This window comes from Oncorhynchus keta, chromosome 31 (genome assembly GCF_023373465.1).
Source record: "Oncorhynchus keta strain PuntledgeMale-10-30-2019 chromosome 31, Oket_V2, whole genome shotgun sequence".
In the NCBI taxonomy this organism is placed as follows: domain Eukaryota; kingdom Metazoa; phylum Chordata; class Actinopteri; order Salmoniformes; family Salmonidae; genus Oncorhynchus; species Oncorhynchus keta.
This window is the reverse complement of record NC_068451.1, coordinates 25,282,386-25,308,658: the sequence shown is the minus strand read 5'-3', so window position 1 is coordinate 25,308,658 and position 26,273 is coordinate 25,282,386. Positions and strand designations below refer to the sequence as shown.

General features: G+C 44.5%; 3 protein-coding genes across 42 annotated transcripts in view; 1 reads left to right on the top strand and 2 right to left on the bottom strand.

The window, feature by feature from the left end:
* The first annotated feature begins 238 nt into the window (after positions 1-238).
* LOC118367890 (tumor necrosis factor receptor superfamily member 5-like) lies at positions 239-7,493 on the top strand. The gene is made up of 8 exons (XM_052489239.1): positions 239-1,001; positions 1,448-1,573; positions 1,863-2,009; positions 2,447-2,540; positions 2,715-2,791; positions 3,598-3,711; positions 6,176-6,313; positions 7,068-7,493. The coding sequence occupies exons 1-8, from the start codon at positions 920-922 to the stop codon at positions 7,247-7,249; spliced, it is 960 nt and encodes a 319-aa protein (XP_052345199.1). The 5' UTR covers positions 239-919; the 3' UTR covers positions 7,250-7,493.
* Positions 7,494-8,177: 684 nt separating this feature from the next.
* On the bottom strand, positions 8,178-11,213 carry LOC118374224 (retinol-binding protein 1). The gene is made up of 4 exons (XM_052489256.1): positions 10,852-11,213; positions 10,158-10,342; positions 9,601-9,702; positions 8,178-8,570 (listed from the first exon to the last, which is right to left on the bottom strand). Exons 1-4 carry the CDS (start codon positions 10,925-10,927, stop codon positions 8,517-8,519), a joined length of 417 nt encoding a protein of 138 aa, XP_052345216.1. The 5' UTR covers positions 10,928-11,213; the 3' UTR covers positions 8,178-8,516.
* A 567-nt stretch (positions 11,214-11,780) lies between these two features.
* The window catches only part of LOC118380317 (tyrosine-protein phosphatase non-receptor type 6-like), a 38,590-nt gene continuing 24,097 nt past the window's right edge, over positions 11,781-26,273 (bottom strand). For 8 of the 40 annotated variants that reach the window (XR_008087802.1, XR_008087803.1, XR_008087799.1 and 5 more), the window contains exons 12-16: positions 25,339-25,493; positions 21,787-21,854; positions 21,491-21,633; positions 20,734-21,050; positions 11,781-20,619 (exon numbers count right to left, since the gene is read on the bottom strand). Coding sequence is in view for 1 of the 40 variants with exons in the window: in XM_052489225.1 (XP_052345185.1) it covers positions 12,014-12,116; positions 20,986-21,050; positions 21,491-21,633; positions 21,787-21,854; positions 25,339-25,493 (534 nt within the window). In the remaining 39 variants the exon portion in view is untranslated. Of the gene's footprint in view, positions 20,620-20,677; positions 21,051-21,490; positions 21,634-21,786; positions 21,855-25,338; positions 25,494-26,273 lie in introns of all 40 variants that reach the window. The other 32 variants (XR_008087769.1, XR_008087760.1, XR_008087770.1 and 29 more) reach the window with 32 other exon arrangements.

Below are 26,273 nucleotides of genomic sequence, written 5' to 3'. Positions count from 1 at the left end.
CTATCAGGACAAAGGTTCAGCAAATGAATAAAGGGAGATGGAGTGTCGGGAAGGGCTGGAGTGGTCAGGGGAAGTATCTTATTGTGTTGGTGTGTATTGTGTGCCACATCTGGACATACTGATCTGGAGACAGTGCCAAAAGCAGCCTCTAGAATCCTCCTCTCTACAACTAGTTTACACGGTCCAGAACAGTGCACCTCGTGCCAGAGAGGGAGGGCAGGAAGGAAAGGGAGGAGAGAGAGAGACGCACAGGGCAGAAGAGGGGCATCGGGGCTTTCCGCTCTGGAGGACAAGCGAGGGGGAAAGGGAGGAGAGAGAGAGACGCACAGGGCAGATGAGGGGCATCGGGGCTTTCCGCTCTGGAGGACAAGCGAGGGGGAAAGAGGTGGGTGAGAGAGAGACGCACAGGGCAGATGAGGGGCATCGGGGCTTTCCGCTCTGGAGGACAAGCGAGGGGGAAAGGGGTGGGTGAGAGAGAGACGCACAGGGCAGATGAGGGGCATCGGGGCTTTCCGCTCTGGAGGACAAGCGAGGGGGAAAGAGGTGGGTGAGAGAGAGACGCACAGGGCAGATGAGGGGCATCGGGGCTTTCCGCTCTGGAGGACAAGCGAGGGGGAAAGAGGTGGGTGAGAGAGGCGAGGAAGCAGCTCTATATTCTCACTGAGAGGACGGAGGACACAGCAGAGGAGAAGACAAAGAGTGAGTGATACTTCAGCGGAAGAAAGAAGTCAAAGTCAGAAATAGTGATAGAGAACAAGGAGAGAGAGCTAGAGACAGAGAGGAGGAGTGTGAAAGGATGTACATTCAACTGAGACCAGTGGATCAACAACATTAATGATGAAAGAGAATTACTGAAAAACACAAACTTTATGGTAGAGTCAACATTTTAACAAAGAGACTATCATCAAATGGACTAGAGATGGCTGTATTGGAATGCAAAACTGAGGAATACCTTCATGATGCTTCTGGGGTGAAAAGGTGCTGTGAGCGTTGTCGTAAAGGTCAGTGACTACTGGTGTGTTTCTGTTGTTCAGATGGCTGTTGGAGCAAGATGTCTGAAAGACCAGCGTTAGACATGTGCCACATATACATATTATACTATCTTATCAAATGATGAACTGCAGTATAGAGGGGAAAACAGCAGTCCCATCTCCACAACACTACATGAGCACACAGGAGGCTGCTGGGGGGAGGACGGCTCATAATAACGGCTGGAGTGGCACGAATGGAATGGCATCAAACACATGGAAAACGTTTGTTTGATGTTGTTGAAACCATTCCACTCATTCTGCTCCAGCCATTACCATGAGCCCATCCTCCCCAATTAAGATGCCACCAACCTCCTGAGATGAACACATTACTATGGACAGTATATACGGTGGCCTATATGTGGGGGTATGGATGATCACATTTCTCTGTTATTCTCTCATTCCCAACCTCACTCCAGGACAGTATGTTCGCACCGACTGTGGCAAGTCTACAAAAACAGAGTGTGGAACCTGTCAACATGAATACTACACTGCTGAATTAAACTTCTTGAAAAAATGTCTACCCTGTAGGGTCTGCTATTCCAGTAAGTCCCCCTCCTTCCTTCCTCTGTCACTTCCTCCTCCTTATTCTCCTTAAAATCATTCATTTTTGATCTGACTCATCCTCTCTCTCTCTCTCTCTCTCTCTCTCTCTCTCTCTCTCTCTCTCTCTCTCTCTCTCTCTCTCTCTCTCTCTCTCTCTCTCTCTCTCACTCTATCTCTCTCTCTCCCCCACCCTGCTCTCTCTCTCTCTCCCTCTCTCTCTCCCCCACCCTGCTCTCTCCCACTCGTTCTCTCCCTTCTCTTCTCTCCGTCTCCCTCTCGCTCTCTCAGGCAGTAACCAGAAGGTATTGAGGGAGTGTGAAGCCAGTAGTGACAGGCAATGTGTGTGTAAGACAGGTTTCTACTGTACAGACAATGGATGTGAACACTGCCTACCCGTGACCCTGTGCCCTCTGGGTTCAGGGGTCGTGAATCAAGGTGAGAACTGCCTCCTCACCTCTACCCCACAGGAGGTTGGTGGCACCTTAATTAGGGAGGACATGCTAGTGATAATGGCTGCAGCGGAGTCAGGGGAATGATGGTTTGATGCCATTCCATTTGCTCCGTTCCAGACATTATTAAGGGCTGTTCTCCCCTCAGCAGCCTCCTCACCTCTACACCCTGTTCTAATATGACAGACCTTTGCCTCTGATGAGCTGATCATGAGTTGGAGATACTAAGGCTTGTATTGAAAAGACACCTGACAAGAAATCAGAGTCTGTAGTCTAATAAGATGCACTCAGAGTCAATGTTTAAACCACTGTGGACCTTTGTCAGTACAAAACATCTTATTACTGTGCTTGTACAATCTGCTGGATGTATGTACTTTACTTTGAGCAGCTGACATGTCTGACACTTGTTCCTAAACCCCCCAGCCAACCCCCAGAATGACACAGTCTGTGCCCCGTGCCAACCTGGGACCTATAACAGCGTCAACGATGCCATCACACACTGCCAATCACACACCAGGTCAGAACCCTTCACACAAAGTGGCTCTGATTTTTATCGAACGTCAACTCAGTAGGTGCATTTGGTTGGCACGAAACGTTTGACATTTTTCTACAATTGTGGGACAGTGGGGTTAACTGTGGGGTTAATCCTTTCTCTGTTTCACAATCACTTTCTTTCCTCTCTCTCTCTCAGGTGTGGGGACCTCGGGAGGGAGGTGAAGAGTGCTGGGACTGAGACTACTGATGCTGTGTGTGGTGCCTTCATATCTCGTAGGTCTAATAGCATCTCCTTTTATTGCACAGTAGTATAAAATATATAGATGGTATGACATTTTACCAATATTTCTTCTTCCTCCCCTCTTTCTCTCTTGATTGAATGATTTGACATAAGTAATGTACATCTAATACTGTAAACAAGATTAGAGCACATTGCATTCTCCCTCAGAAATGTTTCAGCCTCATAGATCTGCTGGATGTTAGGATCAATCAAAACAAACCTCTCTCTCTGTTTCTGTCCCTCTCCCTCTGTCACTCACTCACTCGCTCTCTCTCTTTTTCTGTCCCTCTCCCTCTGTCACTCACTCGCTCTCTCTCTTTTTCTGTCCCTCTCCCTCTGTCACTCACTCGCTCTCTCTCTGTTTCTGTCCCTCTCCCTCTGTCACTCACTCGCTCTCTCTCTTTTTCTGTCCCTCTCCCTCTGTCACTCACTCGCTCTCTCTCTGTTTCTGTCCCTCTCCCTCTTTCACTCACTCGCTCTCTCTCTTTTTCTGTCCCTCTCCCTCTGTCACTCACTCGCTCTCTCTCTTTTTCTGTCCCTCTCCCTCTGTCACTCACTCGCTCTCTCTCTTTTTCTGTCCCTCTCCCTCTGTCACTCACTCGCTCTCTCTCTTTTTCTGTCCCTCTCCCTCTGTCACTCACTCGCTCTCTCTTTTTCTATCCCTCTCCCTCTGTCACTCACTCGCTCTCTCTCTTTTTCTGTCCCTCTCCCTCTGTCACTCACTCGCTCTCTCTCTTTGTCCCACTGTCTCTCTCCCTGTCTCTCTCCGTCTCACCCCCTCCCTCCCCCTGTCCCTCAGGGTGTCACTGGATACTACCTACCAGTCTGTGGGCGGGACTAGTGGTGACCTCACTCCTCATCATAATCTTGATCTACATCTATTGGAGGGCCAAGGATCAATCATACATGCCCGGTGTGTATATCATCACTGCCAACACCCAAATAGTGTGTATTTGTTCACTCCTCCTCGTGAATTTGATGTAAGCATTGGCTAGAGGGAGTTGCCACCATATTCCAGGGACTCTCTTTGTACTGTAGAACAAGTTGTAGGTATTTACCAAGACATTACTATGAAACATTTGAATAAGACAGAAAAATATTGTTGTTGGTCAGGAGCGATGTAGGTGTGGCAGGGTAGGCTTCTTGGGCAGGCTCACGTGAGACCCCTTGTCTGGGTACCTGGTAGGCCACGGTAGGATGGACATGGATTAGCCAAAGCCCAGGGCATCAGGAAAGGTGGACACTCTTTACAGCACAGTAGGGTGTGGCGCCAAGGGGGGAGCGGAAGGAGATGCCAAGGCAACAACGTCACTGAGGCTCCATTTGGGAAGCGTGTGACAACTCCAAAGCAACTGCCAGCTGATGCTTTGTGTCCAGTGCGGTTGGGAGTTAGACGAGGGTCTTGACTGGTCCACAGTGGTGACATTACAGGTTCAGTAGATATGGGTAGCTAGGGGAAGAGGTGGTGTAATGCTGCGCCATTTCCCACAATGGCGCTTGTTTATGTTGGTAGCCCAAAGACGTGATGAATGGAGACGAAGTCATGCTGTCTTGTCTGGTTGATGGGTGACCAACCACTCCGACACTGCCTACAGTGGAAACACTGTCTCTGCCGTTGTAGATGGAAATCTGCTGCAGTGGACCTGGTAAACATCCTCCAACTTGAAGGATCATGAAAAATAAGCTAAGGAACCTAGGTAGGTCATTGGTTGGATAGATGTCACCATGAGTACTTGCAAATGACAGACAGTGCCAAAGTTCACCTATTTATTGGGGACTTGTGGTTGGACATGGTGAAGTTGGATTTGTGGGGTTCTGCAACAAAGGAGAGACATGAGCAGGTTGCAGAACATACAAGGTGATATGGATAAACCTATTAAACCAATGCATCTGAAATGAGGAAATAGGAAACAAACTTACTCTTAAAAGACACAACTGGAGGGGGGGACTGAGAAATGGCTTGACATGCTTTGAATACAAACAAGAAGTGTGAACGAGCCTATCAGGGCAGTTCTGAACATTACTGACAGGTGTGTGATTGCATGAGCGAGTCAACAGGTGAAATCAACTTGCTTAATCAAGTCCACCTCAGCTGTATGCTACTCCACTCTGAGGGCTGTTGTACATACATCATTATAACCTATTAACAACTTGTTTGTTTCTTCGGGAGTCATTCAAAATGTGATAGTTAGGCCTACTAACTGTTAAGTAAATGCTATTTTCATCTCTGTGTGATTTCCCAGCCAGCAGATTTCAGATCATGTACAGTAGATTTTACCCGGTGACAGATGTAGAGGCAGTGAAAACTCTTAGTGTGTCTTTTCTCTCCTACACAGTGACAATATGCATCACATTGTAAAAGTATTAGGTGTCAAGGTGCTAGATGTAATTTGGATTGAATGAAAGGAAACAAGGTCATTGCTTTTCACCGTCAGACGTAGGAACTCGCCACTTCCTCTAGAGATGAATCAGATCAAAGACAATATGAGTTATAGTGAAGCTCGCATGCATCGCTCATGTTTATGCTCGATCAGGGGCTGAGTGCACAGCACATCAACCAAAATGAGTCCAAGTGCAGATAAAAGTCACAGGAGCTTATATAAGGGGGGACACTAGACACCACTGCTATTGGCTTCTGGTTATAACATTTATGTTTCAGCCTAGTATCTCAAACAAACAGATGTTTGTTAAGAAACGACTGAGCATAAAATTGGAAGTTGAGAGAACATTGTAGGCACATAGAGGATATCCGTGATCTCAAACTCATATCCTCTTTTTGAAAAATGCGGTTTGAAATTTTATTTCTAAGGGTTATTTGACATTGATATTTCGATCATATATATATATTTAATTCAAATCAAACTAAATGTAGGTTCCACTGAATACATAACCAGTTTGACTACCCTGTGAAGGTATAATGTAATGGCTGAGGGAAAGATTTTGTGTGTATATATCTCTGTGCTCTGTTTAGTTAGTCTGCCTTTTTCATTTTTAACAACTGCCTCCAGATTCCATGTACATCTACTCATTATCAGTTAGGAAACTATAGTAGGTATGAAACAAGCTTCTACTGTAGCTTCTTGAGTTTCTGAGACTTGGGGACAAAACCACATCCTGTTCTATGTTGAGCATCCTGTTCACGGTTATTGGAAAACCACATGACACATTTCACAGTCAGCTAACTCATAGCAAGAAAGTGTTGTGTAAAGTACAGTGGCGTCACCGGTTGACACATTTGGTGACTGTCCTTTTTATCAACGCTTCACCAGTAGAGGTTGGACTTACCCACAATAACAAGTCAGATAAGATACAGCTTGTATATGAATGTTGATAGTGCTACTCAGTGATCTCATGTCTGTCTGCCTGTCTGTCTGTAGCCAACTCCAGTGGTCCTGGAATTCCTGTGGAGCCTGCACCTCCTTCCTTCGCACCAGCTGAGCTCAAGTTCCCCACCGAGTGCAACAGCCATTGGAGCCTGGACCAGAAAGCCACTGAGCCACTCTTCATCAACACAGGTGAAAGTCCCTCAGTGGTAGTTGGAATAGTTCACCACAATTACAAATGTACCTCTTCTAGTGCACAGGAAAGGAGGTATTCAGTACACCCAGAGAGTAGGTTGGGTTTGTTTACTGAGCTACAGGTTAGCATTAGCATCATAGAGTGCAGAACAATATGAGTAATGGGACCCTGGTTACCATGGTTTAAGGGCTCGACTCAATCTATATTGCTGAGGTTTAGCGTTATAGAGCGATTTAAATTTAAAGGCAATGTTTCCCTAAATGCTGTATATGTCGGCTCAATTGTAATTTACCTTTCAATTTCAAGCAATTTCAAGCGCCATAGAGCTGAACTTCAGCAATATACACTTTAATTCATCTCCTGACAAATCGCATCACCAAAAACACACTGTTTCCATGTAGAGTAGCTATTTGTGATAAACCTTCATTAGTCTATATTACACCGTATCCATCACTCATAGTAGTTCTGCAGCTTCCCAATGATCAATAATGTGATGACTCTCCTCACTTAGAATGGATCAGATGTAATGTAATCTAAACTGAGGCTGCCCATATAATCAACAATCAGGATGAGCTATTTCTCCATTTGCAAGAGCCTAAATCAAATCATTAAAATACAGATGTATTGTTACCTCTATGGACACAATGAAATGGGGCCTGTGTAGGCTTCATGAATGATAAATGCTGTACTACGTGAGGTTAGAGGAGGGTTATTGTTGTGTGCTCATACTATTTCCCTTGTGTATCCCAGCTGTTATTCAGGTAAACGGCTATACATCAGACTGTGAAGTTGAGGCCGATGGCGCCACCATAACAATGACAACATCAGAGCAATTCAGCCAATCGGATCACAGTAATGGAATGAGAGGAAATGACATCAGACCCTCCCGCTACCTATCAGAGCCACGGGAAGATGAGTGGCCAGGGACTTAATTCTGATTTTCAATTAAATCTTCTTTTTTTTTTAAATTACATTGTTCAATGAACAAGACCTACAAGGGAAAAACAGCAGATTCCTTTACAGTTCCTGGATACAATCCCTTTTTTAAAGTCTTATCTCTGCAATGTAAATATACTGAACTATAAACATCCAATGAACATTCTTTGTTTCTTAGGTCATTGAAAAAAACTGTTGGGTAGGGTTTAAATAAAGTATAACCACTGAGGTCAAATGTCATCATTGCTTCTCTATTTTACATTTTTATAAGGAACTTTCAAAGCCCCCGGCAGCTGGACATTCCCTAATGACGACCTGTTGTTGTCAGTTACTTGATATGAACATCAAAGTGGTGGAGAAGAGATTGATGAAGTAGATGTATATAGATATATATTCATTTTAACATCACAGCATCTGTTCAATGATGTTTTAACCACAGCATTGAAAACTCTGTCAAAACAGTTGACGCTTTAGCAAAGTGCAGAATCTAAAATGTAGACAACACCAGAGTGGACACCGATTAATTGTTTGCTGCCCCCTGTAGGATAGGAGTAGCAGCAGCTACCATACTTCAAACTGCTTTACCCTGCCCTCTAGTGTTATCAGCTAGCATTTACAGCTAAATCAGTTGCGGACTGCATTCGCACAGGCAGCCCAAGTCTATTGTTTTCCATTGGTCTTTTGACCAATAACATCAGATCTTTCCACATCAGATGTTTTTCAGAGCTGATCGGATTGGTCAAAAGACCAATTTGTTTTGTTTTTTAAAATCAGAATTGGGCTGCCTGTGTAAACACAGCCCTTTAGGCACAGACCAAGGGTAAGCCCCAAATCCTAACCAATGGGAGTGAAAAACGCTGAACTGACTTTCGATCACAGCGTACACATAAATACACATTGAAGGGAAGAGTTAGAACAGTACCATAAAGAGGCAACATCTGTATTTGTAGTGTGGAGCATCAGGTGGTATAGTTAAGACACAGAACAGCCACATTAAACACAAAAGGGAACATTCAATGGCATTGTGAACTAGCGTAGTGCTATATGAGGAAACACACTGGGAATGTTTACACAGTTCACCCTGCACTGTACCATGACAACATTCAAAAACTAAAAATATCTTAAATGTTGTACATTAAGTAATGGTTTTAAAACAATGATGATCATATTTGTATAAACTTTGGCACTTATATACCAAGTCCTAGACTTTTCTAATGAGAATCATGAATGTTGAGTTGATGAACGGGATCCTTCCCAGTGGTTTCAGTCTGCCTTCTTGAAGAGTTGCCTGGCAACCACATCTCCAACTCTCATCTCCTAGAGGGCAAAAAAAGGACGGGTTGAGAAGAGGGTGGAGAAAGACAAAAGAAGGAGGAGTTTGGGTGGGTGAGTGTGAGAGTGAGTGTGTGAGAGTGAGTGCGTGGTTGGGTGAGTGTGAGAGTGAGTGCCTGCTTGGGAAAAGTGAGTGCCTGCTTGGGATCCTTAATGGACTCAGTCACAATAAAAACGCTGTGATCTTTTCTCTCCGGACTCTGTAATCCTTATCTCCACCCCCCCCACACACACACACACACGTACGTACTTCCCCGCTCTCAATCCCACTCCCCCTCGCGCCCCTCCACTTCTTCTTGTGTTACTCACCAAATCCACCCTTTACTGCCTGATCCCCAGTGTTATTTATTTCCAAACTCCTCTTTCGGATTTGAACAAAATATCAATGAGGTATTGTTTTCTATTAGAAGCTGTTTAATAAAACAATGCTGATTGTTTGAAATCGTAATCAGCATTTGCATGTAATCACAAGCAAAAACAGATTTCCCAGCTAAAGTCCATCTGAAGCACAGGCCTAAACAGAAGCTTGTGATTCTCCTCCCAATCCCTTCACTATGAAGAGTCTGGTTGAAGTCTGTATTTAGCTCATTAAAATGGTAACAAACAATAACCTTTCCTTATTCTTCCTGTTCATTCCTTCACCCTGAAGACTTAAGTGTTTTCCTGTTTCTTTCTCCTTTTTCGGGCCCCACACATTTCTTTCCCATGTACAAGCAACACATAACGAGGCTGGAGGGCCATACACCCCCTCTTTTTTTAGAAGGACCTCATTTGTTCTCACACAAACACACGCACGGACACGTGCACGCATACAACTTAAGCAGTGAATAACTTCCATTACCAAATCTGATTTGCATATCCCCCACTTTCAAAATGGTATATCAATCCCAGTATCTTCTTTCGTCCCAAATCTTTCCTGCTTTCCTCCCTTGCTCTGGCCTTGTGTTCACCTCTATTCCAATTCCCTTCCAATATTTATCCCTCTCTGTTAATCCATCCCTCCCTTCATTCTCACCAGGTGTAGCTTGTCTCCCTCCAGCCAGTGTGTCCATCCTCTTCCCTCCTTCTCTCCTCTCTGAACACACACCAGCTTATCACCCTCCCAGTCCACTGTGGTCTAAAAACAGGGTTAACACACACACACACTTGTACCACTCTCAGTTTGGCACAGTCTGAAAACAAGCAACAGGGGGTGGTTATGACAGGAAAACAACAGGAGGTACACACACACACAACAAAATAGCACCCCCCACACACACACACACACACACACACACACACACACACACACACACACACAACAAAATAGCACCCCACACACACACACACACACAGCTGGAAAAAAGTCTATTCACCCAAACAAAGCAAAGTAGTATAACAAGTACATGTATATGAAGCCAATTAGAGAGAATTTGAACAAGTCTGAACAAGCCATGAAACAGACAAACATAAGGGAAAACATCACCAGATAACAGAAATACATTTAGCCACTGTCTTTACTAACAGCACATGATGAAGTACACAGAGACCACCCACCCAACCATACATGTAGAACTCCAAACACACACACACCTGACAGACTCGTCCATCCACAGGTCCCAGGTCCTCGGTGAAGACCTGACCCAGTTTGAAATCCATATCAAAGTCCTTAAAGGTGGTGAGTGTGCGGATCTTCATACTGCCCGTGGCCGGGTCGTGGACTATCTGTTTAGTGGGCTTCAACATACACACTATCTTCCGCAGGGCAAAATTAATATCTGACGGAGAGAGAGAGGGAGAGAATTAATCAACCAAACATAACACCTTGCCATTCTAGTAATGAGGTTGTGTATCTGAGGCAACATCTCTGACCTACAGCTGTGTCTGTCCTTTCACATGTCCTGTTAATGTTTCCAGATATCACACATGCACAGACAGAGGCACACACACACCCCTGTCTGTGTCCAGGGTCATTTACAGGCTAAGGCGCCATGACGATCTATCACTGGGCTCTGGGAATGGAGACGGCAAACCTTTCGATGAGTCACTACCCGTCAAATGAATCTCAAAGCAGTAGGCAAATAAAGGGGGAAAATATGTTAATTTCAGTAAAATAGAATGAATGAATCGTGTTAAATTCAAATGAAAGGAGGCAAGTTGCAGAGGTACAGTAAGCTCTTAACGTGTCATTTTACAACTACACGAATTGGACACTTTTTTACAATAACGCATTTGTCGCTAATATATGTGGTAACAGACAAAGACATTACGATTCATATAATCTTACCCAAAGCTGCTAGGTAGTTCTCGAAGTTATCTTGAGACACCATGTGAAATGTTCCTGTGTAATTTGGTTTAGACATCTTTTAGCCTTTAGTTTTGCAGAGGAACTCAACAAAGAAAACTGTAACCCACAGTGTTGCCTCTTCTCTACAGATACTCTCTTTCTCTTCTCTTAACTGCTCTCACCACTACCGCATTGTTAGAAGGAATGATTGAACTGCTGGAATGTTTTAGAGCGGCGGTCGTATCCACAATGACTGTCCTCTGCTCCCTTCACTCCTTCTATTCCCGGGTATTCCCGGGTATCGATTCCCTAATGCAAACGTTGCACAACGGAAAGCGTAAACTCCTCCCTACGGAGCTTTATGCAAACAGCTTTTGTTCCACTAATCCTCTTCCTAAAATGGGAACTGGGTAGGTATGTGCCCTTTCCGCGTTAATTAAACGCTATTCTCTCCATCTCTCTATTTACAATTGCTTTATTGGCATGGGAAACATATGCTTACATTGCCAAAACGTGAAAAACATTCAACAAAAGTGAAATAAGCAATAAGAAATTAACAGTAAACATTTCACTACATTTCACTATCGCTGTTTGGAGAGCAGACTGTGTTCTGTACCACATACGGAGAAGAGGGAGGCGGGGGAAAGTTCATTCATCTCGCTCAAAGTTTTCATCTCACTCCGGGCATTCACTTGGGGTCGTCGGCGAGTCTGGGGGAGCCCAGTGATGTTTCCAATGTTAGTCTATAAACATAATAGCTCATTATAGAGATATGTCTTATCCAAAACTTTCATTGGAATGACAAAGTGGCTGTGTGTCCCCGCTGTGCTAGATCCCTTGGTCATGGCATTTTATTATATTCATTGCAGAATATTCTATTGGCTGTGCATCCATGGATACAATACACTTGTGATGAAGAAAGAAATGAATGCTTATTACTCTGAGCTTTTATTGTCAGCAAACATTTAAAACCATTACCATTTGCATGGGTGCAGAATGGTTCCATGGTTCACCGCTATCAGTACTTTGCTTTATAATCTCAATTATATCACAGACATCAACTTTATCACTTGATATCAAAAAACACTAAGATAAATCTTTTAAAATAAAAATGTAATATCAAATTCAATATTAAATCATCAGGATACAGCTCTCTCATCCTCTATCTTTTTCTCACAGAGCCACTCTTCTTCTCCTCTGATTTCTGCTTCTTCACATCTTTCTTTCCTTTGGCTAGGTTTTCATACAATTCCCGTTCCTTGTTTCTAAAAGAGAGACAGTACAAGAGAGAGGACATAATGTTAGAAACCTAGCGCTTCAAATAGCTGAGAGATAAAAAAAAAAAATGTAGGCTTCTTTGTGTGTAAGAAAAGGAGCACTCTTTAGATCTTCAATTAGTAGTAGCCTACCAAACACTACCCAGACCCTATCCTAACCCATACCAAACACTACCCTGAACCTACCCAACACTACCCTGACCCTATCCTAACCCATACCAAACACTACCCCGACCCGACCCAACACTACCCTGACCCTATCCTAACCCTACCAAACACTACCCTGACCCTATCCTAATCCTACCAAACACTACCCTGACTCTATCCTGACTGTACCAAACACTACCCTGACCTTATCCTAACACCTACCAAACACTACCCTGACCTTATCCTAACACCTACCAAACACTACCCTGAGCATATCATATCCCTACCAAACACTACCCCGACCCTACCCTACCCAACACTACCCTGACCCTATCCTAACCCTACCAAACACTACCCTGACCCTATCCTAATCATACCAAACACTACCCTGACCGTACCAAACACTACCCTGACCTTATCCTAACACTTACCAAACACTACCCTGAGCATATCGTATCCCTACCAAACACTACCCTGACCCAATCCTAACCCTACCAAACACTACCCTGACCCAATCCTAACCCTACCAAACACTACCCTGACCCTATCCTAACCCTACCAAACAGTACGCTGACCCTACCCTAACCCTACCAAACACTACCCTGACACTACCAAACAGTACCCTGACCCTACCAAACAGTACCCTGACCCTATCCTAACCCTACCAAACACTACCCTGACAGTACCCTGACCCTACCAAACACTACCCGGACCCTATCCTAACCCTACCAAACAGTACCGCGACCCTAGCAAACACTACCCGGACCCTATCCTAACCCTACCAAACAGTACGCTGACCCTACCCTAACCCTACCAAACACTACCCGGACCCTATCCTAACCCTACCAAACACTACACTGGCCCTATCCTAATCCTACCAAACACTACCCTGACTCTATCCTGACTGTACCAAACACTACCCTGACCTTATCCTAACACCTACCAAACACTACCCTGAGCATATCATATCCCTACCAAACACTACCCGGACCCTATCCTAACCCTACCAAACAGTACGCTGACCCTACCCTAACCCTACCAAACACTACCCTGACACTACTAAACAGTACCCTGACCCTACCAAACACTACCCTGCCCCTATCCTAACCCTACCAAACACTACCCTGACAGTACCCTGACCCTACCAAACACTACCCGGACCCTATCCTAACCCTACCAAACAGTACCGCGACCCTACCAAACACTACCCTGACAGTACCCTGACCGTAACAAACACTACCCTGACAGTACCAAACAAACACTACCCTGACACTAACCTGACCGTACCAAACACTACCCTGGCCATACCAAACACTACCCTAACAGTACCCTGACCCTACCAAACACTACCCTGACAGTACTCTGACCCTACCAAACACTACCCTGACAGTACCCTGACCCTACCAAACACTACCCTGACCCTACCAAACACTACCCTGACAGTACCCTGACCGTAACAAACACTACCCTGACAGTACCAAACACTACCCTGACACTAACCTGACCGTACCAAACACTACCCTGGCCATACCAAACACTACCCTAACAGTACCCTGACCCTACCAAACACTACCCCGACCGTACCAAACATTACCCTGTCAGTACCCTGACCTTACCTAACAGTACCCTGACCGTAACAAACACTACCCTGACAGTACCAAACACTACCCTGACACTAACCTGACCGTACCAAACACTACCCTGGCCATACCAAACACTACACTGACAGTACCCTGACCCTACCAAACACTACCCTGACACTACCCCGACCCTACCAAACACTACCCTGTCAGTACCCTGACCTTACCTAACAGTACCCTGACCGTACCAAACACTTCCCTGACACTACCCTGACCGTACCAAACACTACCTTGACCTTACCAAACACTACCGTAACAGTACTCTGGCCATACCAAACACTACCCTGACCATACCAAACACTACCCTAACAGTACCCTGACCCTACCAAACACTACCCTGACACTACCCCGACCGTACCAAACACTACCCTGTCAGTACCCTGACCCTACCAAACACTGCCCTGACAGTACCCTAACACTACCCTGACCATAACAAACAGTGCCCTGACAGTACCCTGACCGTACCAAACACTACCCTGACCGTACCAAACACTACCCTGACACTACCCTGACTGTACCAAACACTTCCCTGACACTACCCTGACCGTGCAAAACACTACCTTGACCTTACCAAACACTACCCTGACAGTACCCTGGCCATACCAAACACTACCCTGTCAGTACCCTGACCCTACCAGACACTACCCTGACACTACACTGACAGTACACTGACACTACCCTGACCCCAACAAACAGTGCCCTGACAGTACCCTGACCATACCAAACACTAGCCTGACAGTACCAAACACTACCCTGACATTACCCTGACCCTACCAAACACTACCCTGACATTACCCTGACCCTACCAAACATTACCCTGACAGAACCAAACACTACCCTGACACTACCCTGACCCTACCAAACACTACCCTGACAGTACCCTGACCTTACCTAAAAGTACTCTGGCCATACCAAACACTACCCTGTCAGTACCCTGACCCTACTAGACACTACCCTGACACTACACTGCCAGTACACTGACAGTACCCTGACCCTACCAAACAGTACCCTGACAGTACCCTAACACTACCCTGACCCCAACAAACAGTGCCCTGACAGTACCCTGACCATACCAAACACTAGCCTGAAAGTACCAAACACTACCCTGACATTACCCTGACCCTACCAAACACTACCCTGACAGTACCAAACACTACCCTGACATTACCCTGACCCTACCAAACATTACCCTGACAGTACCAAACACTACCCTGGCACAACCCTGACTGTACCAAACACTACCCTGACAGTACCCTGACCTTACCAAACACTACCCTAAAAGTACCCTGGCCATACCAAACACTACCCTAACAGTACCCTGACCTTACCTAACAGTACCCTGGCCATACCAAATACTACCCTGACAGTACCCTGACCCTACCAAACACTACCCTGACACTACCCTGACACTACCCTGACCCTACCAAACAGTACCCTGACAGTATCCTGACCGTACCAAACACTACTCTGACAGTACCCTGACCGTACCCTGACCCTACCAAACACTACCATGACAGTACCCTGACACTACCCTGACCCTAACAAACAGTGCCCTGACAGTACCCTGACCCTACCAAACACTACCCTGACAGTACCAAACACTACCCTGACATTACCCTGACCCTACCAAACACTACCCTGACATTACCCTGACCCTACCAAACATTACCCTGACAGAACCAAACACTACCCTGACAGTACCCTGACCATACCATCACTGCCCCACAACAGGTAAAAACAGGTTTGGCCTAGCTTATGAGATATACACTCAGAAGTGGTGACAGTGACACATTTCATACCGTACATAGCCAGCTCAGAGCTCTCCAGTGAATTCTGGATTGTAAACTTACCCACACCACAGTGGATTGTGAGCTTACCCACACCATACTGGATTGTGAGCTTACCACGCCATACTGGATTGTGAGTTTACCTACACCATACTGGATTGTGAGCTTACCTACACCATACTGGATTGTGAGCTTACCTACACCATACTGGATTGTGAGCTTACCTACACCATACTGGATTGTGAGCTTACCTACACCATACTGGATTGTGAGTTTACCTACACCATACTGGATTGTGAGCTTACCTACACCATACTGGATTGTGAGCTTACCTACACCATACTGGATTGTGAGTTTACCTACACCATACTGGATTGTGAGCTTACCTACACCATACTGGATTGTGAGTTTACCTACACCATACTGGATTGTGAACTTACCTACACCATACTGGATTGTGAGCTTACCTACACCATACTGGATTGTGAGCTTACCTACACCATACTGGATTGTGAGCTTACCTACACCATACTGGATTGTGAGCTTACCTACACCATACTGGATTGTGAGCTTACCTACACCATACTGGATTGTGAGCTTACCTACACCATACTGGATTGTGAGCTTACCTACACCATACTGGATTGTGAGCTTACCGACACCATACTGGATTGTGAGCTTACCTACATGTTTGAGTGGCCGTAGCCTTGGCCAGGCAGGCACTAGAGGCCAGCGGGGAAGACGTTCTACTGTACTCTAATTAGATAAATGGATGAACCAACCAACAGTTTTTCCAACACAACTTAGGGCAGTGAGCTACCCATGTCAAGCCAGTGCCAGACTCACACTGTGGTGTATTATACTGTACTAGAGACGGGTTATACTGTGGTGTACTATACTGTACTAGAGACAGGTGTTATACTGTGGTGTATTATACTGTACTAGAGACAGGTGTTATACTGTGGTGTACTATACTGTACTAGAGACGGGTTATACTGTGGTGTACTATACTGTACTAGAGACGGGTTATACTGTGGTGTACTATACTGTACTAGAGACGGGTGTTACACTGTGGTATATTATACTGTACTAGAGACGGGTGTTACACTGTGGTGTATTATACTGTACTAGAGACGGGTTATACTGTGTTGTATTATACTGTACTAGAGACGGGTGTTACACTGTGGTGTATTATACTGTACTAGAGACAGGGGTTACACTGTAGTGTACTATACTGTACTAGAGACAGGTGTTATACCGTGCTTTTACACCTGCATTGTTTGCTGTTTGGGGTTTTAGGCTGGGTTTCTGTACAGCACTTTGAGATATCAGCTGATGTACGAAGGGCTATATAAATAAATTTGATTTGAAATTTGATTTATACTGTGGTGTATTATACTGTACTAGAGACGGGTTACACTGTGGTGTACTATACTGTACTAGAGACAGGTGTTATACTGTGGTGTACTATACTGTACTAGAGACAGGGGTTACACTGTGGTGTATTATACTGTACTAGAGACGGGTTATACTGTGGTGTATTATACTGTACTAGAGACGGTTTGCACTGTGGTGTACTATACTGTACTAGAGACGGGTTACACTGTGGTGTATTATACTGTACTAGAGACAGGGGTTACACTGTAGTGTATTATACTGTACTAGAGACAGGTGTTACACTGTGGTGTACTATACTGTACTAGAGACAGGTGTTATACTGTGGTGTATTATACTGTACTAGAGACGGGTTACACTGTGGTGTATTATACTGTACTAGAGACAGGGGTTACACTGTGGTGTACTATACTGTACTAGAGACAGGGGTTACACTGTGGTGTATTATACTGTACTAGAGACAGGGGTTACACTGTGGTGTACTATACTGTACTAGAGACAGGTGTTACACTGTGGTGTACTATACTGTACTAGAGACGGGTTACACTGTGGTGTATTATACTGTACTAGAGACAGGGGTTACACTGTGGTATATTATACTGTACTAGAGACAGGGGTTACACTGTGGTATATTATACTGTACTAGAGACAGGTGTTACACTGTGGTGTACTATACTGTACTAGAGACAGGGGTTACACTGTGGTATATTATACTGTACTAGAGACAGGTGTTACACTGTGGTGTACTATACTGTACTAGAGACAGGGGTTACACTGTGGTGTATTATACTGTACTAGAGACGGTTTGCACTGTGGTGTATTATACTGTACTAGAGACGGGTTACACTGTGGTGTATTATACTGTACTAGAGACAGGTGTTATACTGTGGTGTACTATACTGTACTAGAGACAGGTGTTATACTGTGGTGTACTATACTGTACTAGAGACAGGTGTTATACTGTGGTGTATTATACTGTACTAGAGACAGGGGTTACACTGTGTTGTACTCTACTGTACTAGAGACAGGGGTTACACTGTGGTGTACTATACTGTACTAGAGACAGGTGTTATACTGTGGTGTACTATACTGTACTAGAGACAGGTGTTATACTGTGGTGTATTATACTGTACTAGAGACAGGTGTTATACTGTGGTGTATTATACTGTACTAGAGACAGGGGTTACACTGTGTTGTACTCTACTGTACTAGAGACAGGGGTTACACTGTGGTGTACTATACTGTACTAGAGACAGGTGTTATACTGTGGTGTACTATACTGTACTAGAGACGGGTTATACTGTGTTGTATTATACTGTACTAGTGACGGGTGTTATACTGTGGTGTATTATACTGTACTAGAGACAGGGGTTACACTGTGGTGTACTATACTGTACTAGAGACAGGTGTTATACTGTGGTGTACTCTACTGTACTAGAGACTGGGGTTTGATTATACATGAGGTGGGTGCCTCGGGGGCTCTTTCATTACTAGGGCCCAGAGTCTTTCCTGACCATGTCATCTGACCAGGAAGAACTCTGATCCCTATAGCCAGCTGTATAACCAGGGTGATCCCTACAGCCAGCTGTATAAGCAGGGTGAACCGTGCTGTATAACCAGGGTGATCCCTATAGCCAGCTGTATAACCAGGATGGATGGAAGGATGGAGAGGGATGGAGAGACACGGGGGACGACGATGATAAACAATGGTCCCATTTTCAATATGGCTTATAGGAGCCAGGCTCATTAGGAGACAGAGGTGAGAAAGTCCACATCCACTCTCTCTCTTTCTCTCTCTCTCTCTCTCTCTCTCTCTCTCTCTCTCTCTCTCTCTCTCTCTCTCTCTCTCTCTCTCTCTCTCTCTCTCTCTCTCTCTCTCTCTCTCTCTCTCCTCTCTCCACCGAACCTCTCTCTCTTTTCCGTCTCTCTCTACCTAACCTCTCTCTCTCTCTTCCGTGTCTCTCTACCTAACCTCTCTCTCTGTGTGTGTGTCTCTCACTATCTCTCTCTTCCGTGTCTCTCTACCTAACCTCTCTCTCTGTGTGTGTGTCTCTCACTATCTCTCTCTTCCGTGTCTCTCTACCTAACCTCCTCTCTGTGTGTGTCTCTCACTATCTCTCTCTTCCGTGTCTCTCTACCTAACCTCTCTCTCTGTGTGTGTCTCTCACTATCTCTCTCTTCCGTGTCTCTCTACCTAACCTCCTCTCTCTGTGTGTGTGTCTCTCACTATCTCTCTCTTCCGTGTCTCTCTACCTAACCTCTCTCTCTGTGTGTGTGTCTCTCACTATCTCTCTCTTCCGTGTCTCTCTACCTAACCTCTCTGTCTGTGTGTGTGTCTCTCACTATATCTCCCTTCCGTGTCTCTCTACCTAACCTCTCTCTCTGTGTGTGTGTCTCTCACTATCTCTCTCTTCCGTGTCTCTCTACCTAACCTCTCTCTCTCTGTGTGTGTCTCTCACTATCTCTCTCTTCCGTGTCTCTCTACCTAACCTCTCTCTCTGTGTGTGTGTCTCTCACTATCTCTCTCTTCCGTGTCTCTCTACCTAACCTCCTCTCTGTGTGTGTGTGTCTCTCACTATCTCTCTCTTCCGTGTCTCTCTACCTAACCTCTCTCTCTGTGTGTGTGTCTCTCACTATCTCTCTCTTCCGTGTCTCTCTACCTAACCTCCTCTCTGTGTGTGTCTCTCACTATCTCTCTCTTCCGTGTCTCTCTACCTAACCTCTCTCTCTGTGTGTGTCTCTCACTATCTCTCTCTTCCGTGTCTCTCTACCTAACCTCCTCTCTCTGTGTGTGTGTCTCTCACTATCTCTCTCTTCCGTGTCTCTCTACCTAACCTCTCTCTCTGTGTGTGTGTCTCTCACTATCTCTCTCTTCCGTGTCTCTCTACCTAACCTCTCTGTCTGTGTGTGTGTCTCTCACTATATCTCCCTTCCGTGTCTCTCTACCTAACCTCTCTCTCTGTGTGTGTGTCTCTCACTATCTCTCTCTTCCGTGTCTCTCTACCTAACCTCTCTCTCTGTGTGTGTGTCTCTCACTATCTCTCTCTTCTGTCTCTCTACCTAACCTCTCTCTCTGTGTGTGTGTCTCTCACTATCTCTCTCTTCCGTGTCTCTCTACCTAACCTCCTCTCTGTGTGTGTCTCTCACTATCTCTCTCTTCCGTGTCTCTCTACCTAACCTCTCTCTCTGTGTGTGTCTCTCACTATCTCTCTCTTCCGTGTCTCTCTACCTAACCTCCTCTCTGTGTGTGTGTGTCTCTCACTATCTCTCTCTTCCGTGTCTCTCTACCTAACCTCTCTCTCTGTGTGTGTGTCTCTCACTATCTCTCTCTTCCGTGTCTCTCTACCTAACCTCCTCTCTGTGTGTGTCTCTCACTATCTCTCTCTTCCGTGTCTCTCTACCTAACCTCTCTCTCTCTGTGTGTGTCTCTCACTATCTCTCTCTTCCGTGTCTCTCTACCTAACCTCTCTGTCTGTGTGTGTGTCTCTCACTATATCTCCCTTCCGTGTCTCTCTACCTAACCTCTCTCTCTGTGTGTGTGTCTCGCACTATCTCTCTCTTCCGTGTCTCTCTACCTAACCTCTCTCTCTGTGTGTGTGTCTCTCACTATCTCTCTCTTCTGTCTCTCTACCTAACCTCTCTCTCTGTGTGTGTGTCTCTCACTATCTCTCTCTTCCGTGTCTCTCTACCTAACCTCTCTCTCTGTGTGTGTCTCTCACTATCTCTCTCTTCTGTCTCTCTCTACCTAACCTCCTCTCTGTGTGTGTGTGTCTCTTACACTGTGTAGCCTGCGCCAGAGAACGTTGACCCAATGTGGTTTTGAGGAGAGATGGGAATATGCACGGAACTCCAATGGCATGTGCACAGACACACACTATACAAACTCACTTGGAGACCTTGCGGCTGGCAGGCTGGTGTTTGAACTGCAAATTTCCATACTCTGTCTCAGCTCCCTAGAAAGGGGAGAAGAGGACAGTGAGTGTTAGACTTGATGGGTGGTATAAGGTGAGTCAATGTGCAGAGTTAAGTCATAGTCTTATTAACAATTTCCCAGAAATTTAGCAATTTCTGTTAATTTCAACCTCTAACTGTCAGTGTTCATATTTTACAAAGCAGTCTATGATAAAATATCTGTTTGGAGGACAAAAGAACATGCTCAACAACAGTGAAAAGTATATATTGACATAGATCCCTCTGTGTCAGCTGATGTCTGAGTCTCTCTCTGCTGTCTTGTTGTTGTTATTTTCTGGAATGTTGTTTTTCAACACAGTTTGTCAGTAGACACATACTGTAGCCAGTTAACTTGGGAGAAGAGAACAATATACATTTGAATCCATATTACCCATATTCCTCTCTCCCTTCTATTGCAACCTCCCCCCCCCCTCTCCCTCACCTTGTTGTAGGTCTTGGAGGCCTCTATGTACTCAGAGACGGCCAGGTAGATGAACTTGTACTGGGCTTCAGTCTGCACCATGCCTGACCGCTGGTCTCTCACCATCTGAATGCTCTTCTGGATGTCTATGTCACAGTCCAGACCTATGGACAACCAGGAAGTTAGAATCACAATCCACAAAAAAAAACATTGTCATTCTACAATGGATCATGGGACAAAAGAGCCATAATAAGATACAATATAATATCATGAAGATCTGAAGAAATGCAGGAACTTTGGTAATGAAAGAGACTCACCTTTCGTGTCGATGGTCTCGATGATCATGTCGATCACCACAATGGTGCCAGTTCGGCCTATTCCAGCACTGCACAGAAACACAACACAAACAGAGGGGTTGTAGGGACAACTGTCAGTACAGTACAATGTGATTGGGCTCAATGCAATTCACTGAAAATAATGAACTGTATCGAAATAAGTTCTAGAGCAGTATTGATCATCTAAGTAATTCTGTGATTGGAGGTGTAAAGTGTTCATAGACAAACGGAGAGGGATGACCACTTTACACACACGTGACTGTGACAGTTTGGTTATATTATAAAGACCAGTGGATTGGATAAGAACTTTGTCCTTATGGATGTCTTTCAGTGTAAAGAAGCAAAGGAAATAGCTTTTGTCATTAAACTGTACTGCAACAGCCTTGTAAACACTCTATACACTATTATGCTGTACTTATGTCTTCTTACATAACAAATAGTCATGGGACCAACAACGTACAAGGACCCTCCCTATCTTTGATATCACAAGGGGAAAATTCCTATAGGATGAACTGTCAGTTGACTTAAAATGCTGAGTACTGCAACTAAGGTTGCACATTTTGGGGAATATTCAGAGGTGGGAACTTTCTGTTGGAATTAACAGGAATATATGGGAATTAATGGAAATATATACAAATGAATATGAATACCATTTAAATGTAGATGTTTTTTGCATTGGATATATTTACCATATCATATAGAGACAAAAACATAATCATTTTACCTTATAAGCAGACATAATTGCAAATTATTAAATCCTTCCAATAGAAATAAAAAAAAGCTATTTAGTTACGAATTGAACTTTAATTCAATGTGTTGGCTTTTCACATGGGATGATTTCACTGAACAACAAAAGAAATATATTGAATGATCCCCAATGATCCATCACATCTCCCTAAAATGTTTTCAACATACATCTGTAAAATTATAGTCTAGAAACTAAAGCTTTTGTTGTCTTCCTCTCAGGCTTCCATGTCTTCTCCCTGGACCTCCTCAATGTTCACCTCTTGAACATCAGACTCTGAGGCCTCATCTTCATTGTCACTTTCCAACCTTGTATGGCTCAAAAAGCCTCAAATTTGCTCGGATGACCACCAATTTTCCAACCCTTGTATTGGTCAGCCTGTTGCGTACTTTGGTGTGTGTGTTCCCAAAAAAGGACCAGTTGCACTCTGAGGCGGCTGATGTTGGTGGGATTTGGAGTATGATGGAGGCAACAGGGGGAAAAGCCTCAGATCCACAAAGTCCCTTCCACCAGGTGGCTGATGAGATATGTTAGCACGACTGTCATATCTTCATCCCAGAGCCCTTGCTTGGAAGTGTACTTCGCCACTCTGCCAAGAACTTTGCCCTCATCCAGGCCAAGGTGGCGAGACACAGAAGTGATGACACCATAGGCCTCGTTGATCTCTTCACCAACATGTACGCTGTGGCGTGTATGGGCTTCAGACAGAAGTCTTGATGTATTTCAGAACTGCAGTTTCTTCTGCTTGGAGCAACAGTGAAGTGGGCAGGGCGATACGGATTTCTTCTCTTACATCTGCAAGCAGAGTCTGAACATCAGACAGGATGGCATTGTCTCCCTCAATCCGTGTAATGGCTACTGCTATAGGTTTCAGGAGTTTCAGGCTGCTTACCACTCTCTCCCAAAATACATCATCCGGGAGGATCCTCTTGATGGGGCTGTCCATATCAGCAGACTATGATATGGCCATTTCTTGGAGAGATGCCTTCCCCTCCAGGAGACTGTTGTCATCAAACATGATGACAACACCACCCCAACGGGAGTTGCTGGGCAGCATCAATGTGGTGCTCTTATTATTCTTACTTTGGTTGGTGAGGTAGATTGCTGCTATAACTTGAGCCTTCACATACCTAACCATTTCCTTTGCTCTTTTGTAGAGTGTATCCATTGTTTTCAGTGCCATGATGTCCTTGAGGAGCAGATTCAATGCATGAGCAGCACAGCCAATGGGTGTGATGTGAGGATAGGACTTTAGACCAAGCAGCCTTCATGTTCACAGCATTGTCTGTCACTAGTGCAAATACCTTCTGTGGTCCAAGGTCCTTGATGACTGCCTTCAGCTCATCTGCAACGTAGAGACGGGTGTGTCTGTTGTCCTTTGTGTCTGTGCTCTTATAGAATAATGGTTGAGGGGTGGAGATGATGCAGTTAATTATTCCTTGCCCACCAACATTCAACCACCCATCAGAGATGATTGCAATACAGTCTGCTTTCTCAATGATTTGCTTGACCTTCACTTGAACTCTGTTGAACTCTGCATCCAGCAAATGAGTAGATAGAGTCTGGTTGGAGGGGTGTATGCTGGGCGAAGAACATTCAGAAATCTCTTCAAATACACATTGCCTGTGAGCATCAGAGGTGAACCAGTTGCATACACAGCTCGATCAAGACATTCATCAGCATTGCTCTGACTACGTTCCTCTATTGAGTAAAAAAAAACGTCTGATTCATTCCAGGAGGACCATGAGCTGTTGCTATCGATAAGGTGTCTGATTCATAATTTTCACCCCGAATAGAAGAGGGACTTTTGTCAGAGGTTGCTTAATGTGAGCACTGAGGGAACTTTATGCACTTGGCCAGATGATTCTGCATCTTTGTTGCATTCTTCACATATGAAGGCACAGTATTTGGCACAGTATTTGCAAATGTACACAGCTTTTCCTTCTACATATGTCTCCACACATCAGATAGTGGCATTTTCCTGTAAAGATTTGAAAAAAATAGTTTATTTTTTTATTTTTTACCATTCCATGTACAGATAAATATTTAAGCAGCTAGATTAAACAACGCCTTTGTAAGATAAATGTTTTAAAATGAAAACAGGTGAATTAGCAGGCTAAAGCAAGCTAAAACCCACATGGTAGCAAAAACTAACTAGCAGAAATTGTTAACAAGTTAGAAATGATTTAAACACACTTTCTGTTGGCTACTATTTACTAGTTAACAAAACAATCATTCATGTATGTCCTATGAAATATATTCACCCCATCCAGTATTGTAATCAAAATGTACTAGAAAGCATCTAGTCCTTGGCTCAGACAGTGTGGTAGTGTGGGCTCAATAGCATCTCATTAGTGTGAAATATCTTGAGGATCAGCTGTACATGTGATGGAAGAATACACTGTGCATGCAGAGGGTTGCAATTCCATTGAATTGGGGATAGTTGAACCAAAATATGCCACAAAACCTAGAATTGTCTTATGTGTATCCCACAAAAAAAGGTTCACTGTTATAAACCAACTTCTTTGATGAATTTAAGCAAAATTACCAGGCTAAATTTCCCATGGAAATGTCCAGAAAAATTCAGGAAATTTACCGGAAGGTTTCCGACACTTTGCAACCCTGACCGCAACTAATCTTAACAACTAATCTTAATCCTGGAAAAACAACATAATCTGAAATTCTTATAATGTATTCTAGACTATGGAGAATGGATAGAACTGACACTTATCTTCCTGAACACAGCTGGAATATAGTAAGAATACAGCTGGAAGACAGCTAGAATATACCTGCAGTGGATGATCATTGGCCCGGCGTTGGCGAACTCGGCCTGTTTTGTGTTGACCTGAGTGAGGAAGCTGAGCACCCCTCCTGGCTCCTCGGGAACTCCATGGTCGGGCCAGCTCAGGTACTGGTAGTGCCAGATAGTACGGGCCGAGTCCGACTGGGACAGACGAGGAGGGGAGAGGAACGAGACAAAGAGGAGAGACATGAGTAATACTGTAAACTCAGCTAAGCTGTGACTGCAGTGATGACCGAGGTAACAGTGATGACAGTGATGATAATGATAACAGTGACGACAGAGATGATAATGGTAACAGAGATGACAGTGACGATAATGGTAACAGTGATGCAGTGTTGACAATGGTAACAGTGATTACAGTGATGATAATGGTAACAGTGATGCAGTGTTGACAATGGTAACAATGATGACAGTGGTAACAATGATGACAGTGGTAACAATGATGACAGTGGTAACAGTGATGACAGAGGTAACAATGATGACAGTGGTAACAATGATGACAGAGGTAACAATGATGATAGTGGTAACAATGATGACAGTGGTAACAGTGATGACAGTGGTAACAGTGATGACAGTGGTAACAATGATGACAGTGGTAACAATGATGACAGTGGTAACAATGATGACAGTGGTAACAGTGATGACAGAGGTAACAATGATGACAGTGGTAACAGTGATGACAGTGGTAACAATGATGACAGTGGTAACAATGATGACAGAGGTAACAATGATGACAGTGGTAACAATGATGACAGTGGTAACAGTGATGACAGTGGTAACAATGATGACAGTGGTAACAATGATGACAGAGGTAACAATGATGACAGTGGTAACAATGATGACAGTGGTAACAGTGATGACAGTGGTAACAATGATGACAGTGGTAACAATGATGACAGAGGTAACAATGATGACAGTGGT

Coding starts and splice junctions, on each gene's coding strand:
- LOC118367890 (XM_052489239.1), top strand. CDS start 920: ATGGCTGTATTGGAATGCAAAACTGAGGAATACCTTCATGATGCTTCT. Junction 1,002..1,447: donor CTGTGAGCGTTGTCGTAAAG/GTCAGTGACTAC, acceptor ACCTCACTCCAG/GACAGTATGTTCGCACCGAC. Junction 2,541..2,714: donor CACTGCCAATCACACACCAG/GTCAGAACCCTT, acceptor TCTCTCTCTCAG/GTGTGGGGACCTCGGGAGGG.
- LOC118374224 (XM_052489256.1), bottom strand. CDS start 10,927: ATGTCTAAACCAAATTACACAGGAACATTTCACATGGTGTCTCAAGAT. Junction 10,343..10,851: donor GAACTACCTAGCAGCTTTGG/GTAAGATTATAT, acceptor TCTCTCCGTCAG/ATATTAATTTTGCCCTGCGG. Junction 9,703..10,157: donor TGGATGGACGAGTCTGTCAG/GTGTGTGTGTGT, acceptor CCCTGTTTTTAG/ACCACAGTGGACTGGGAGGG.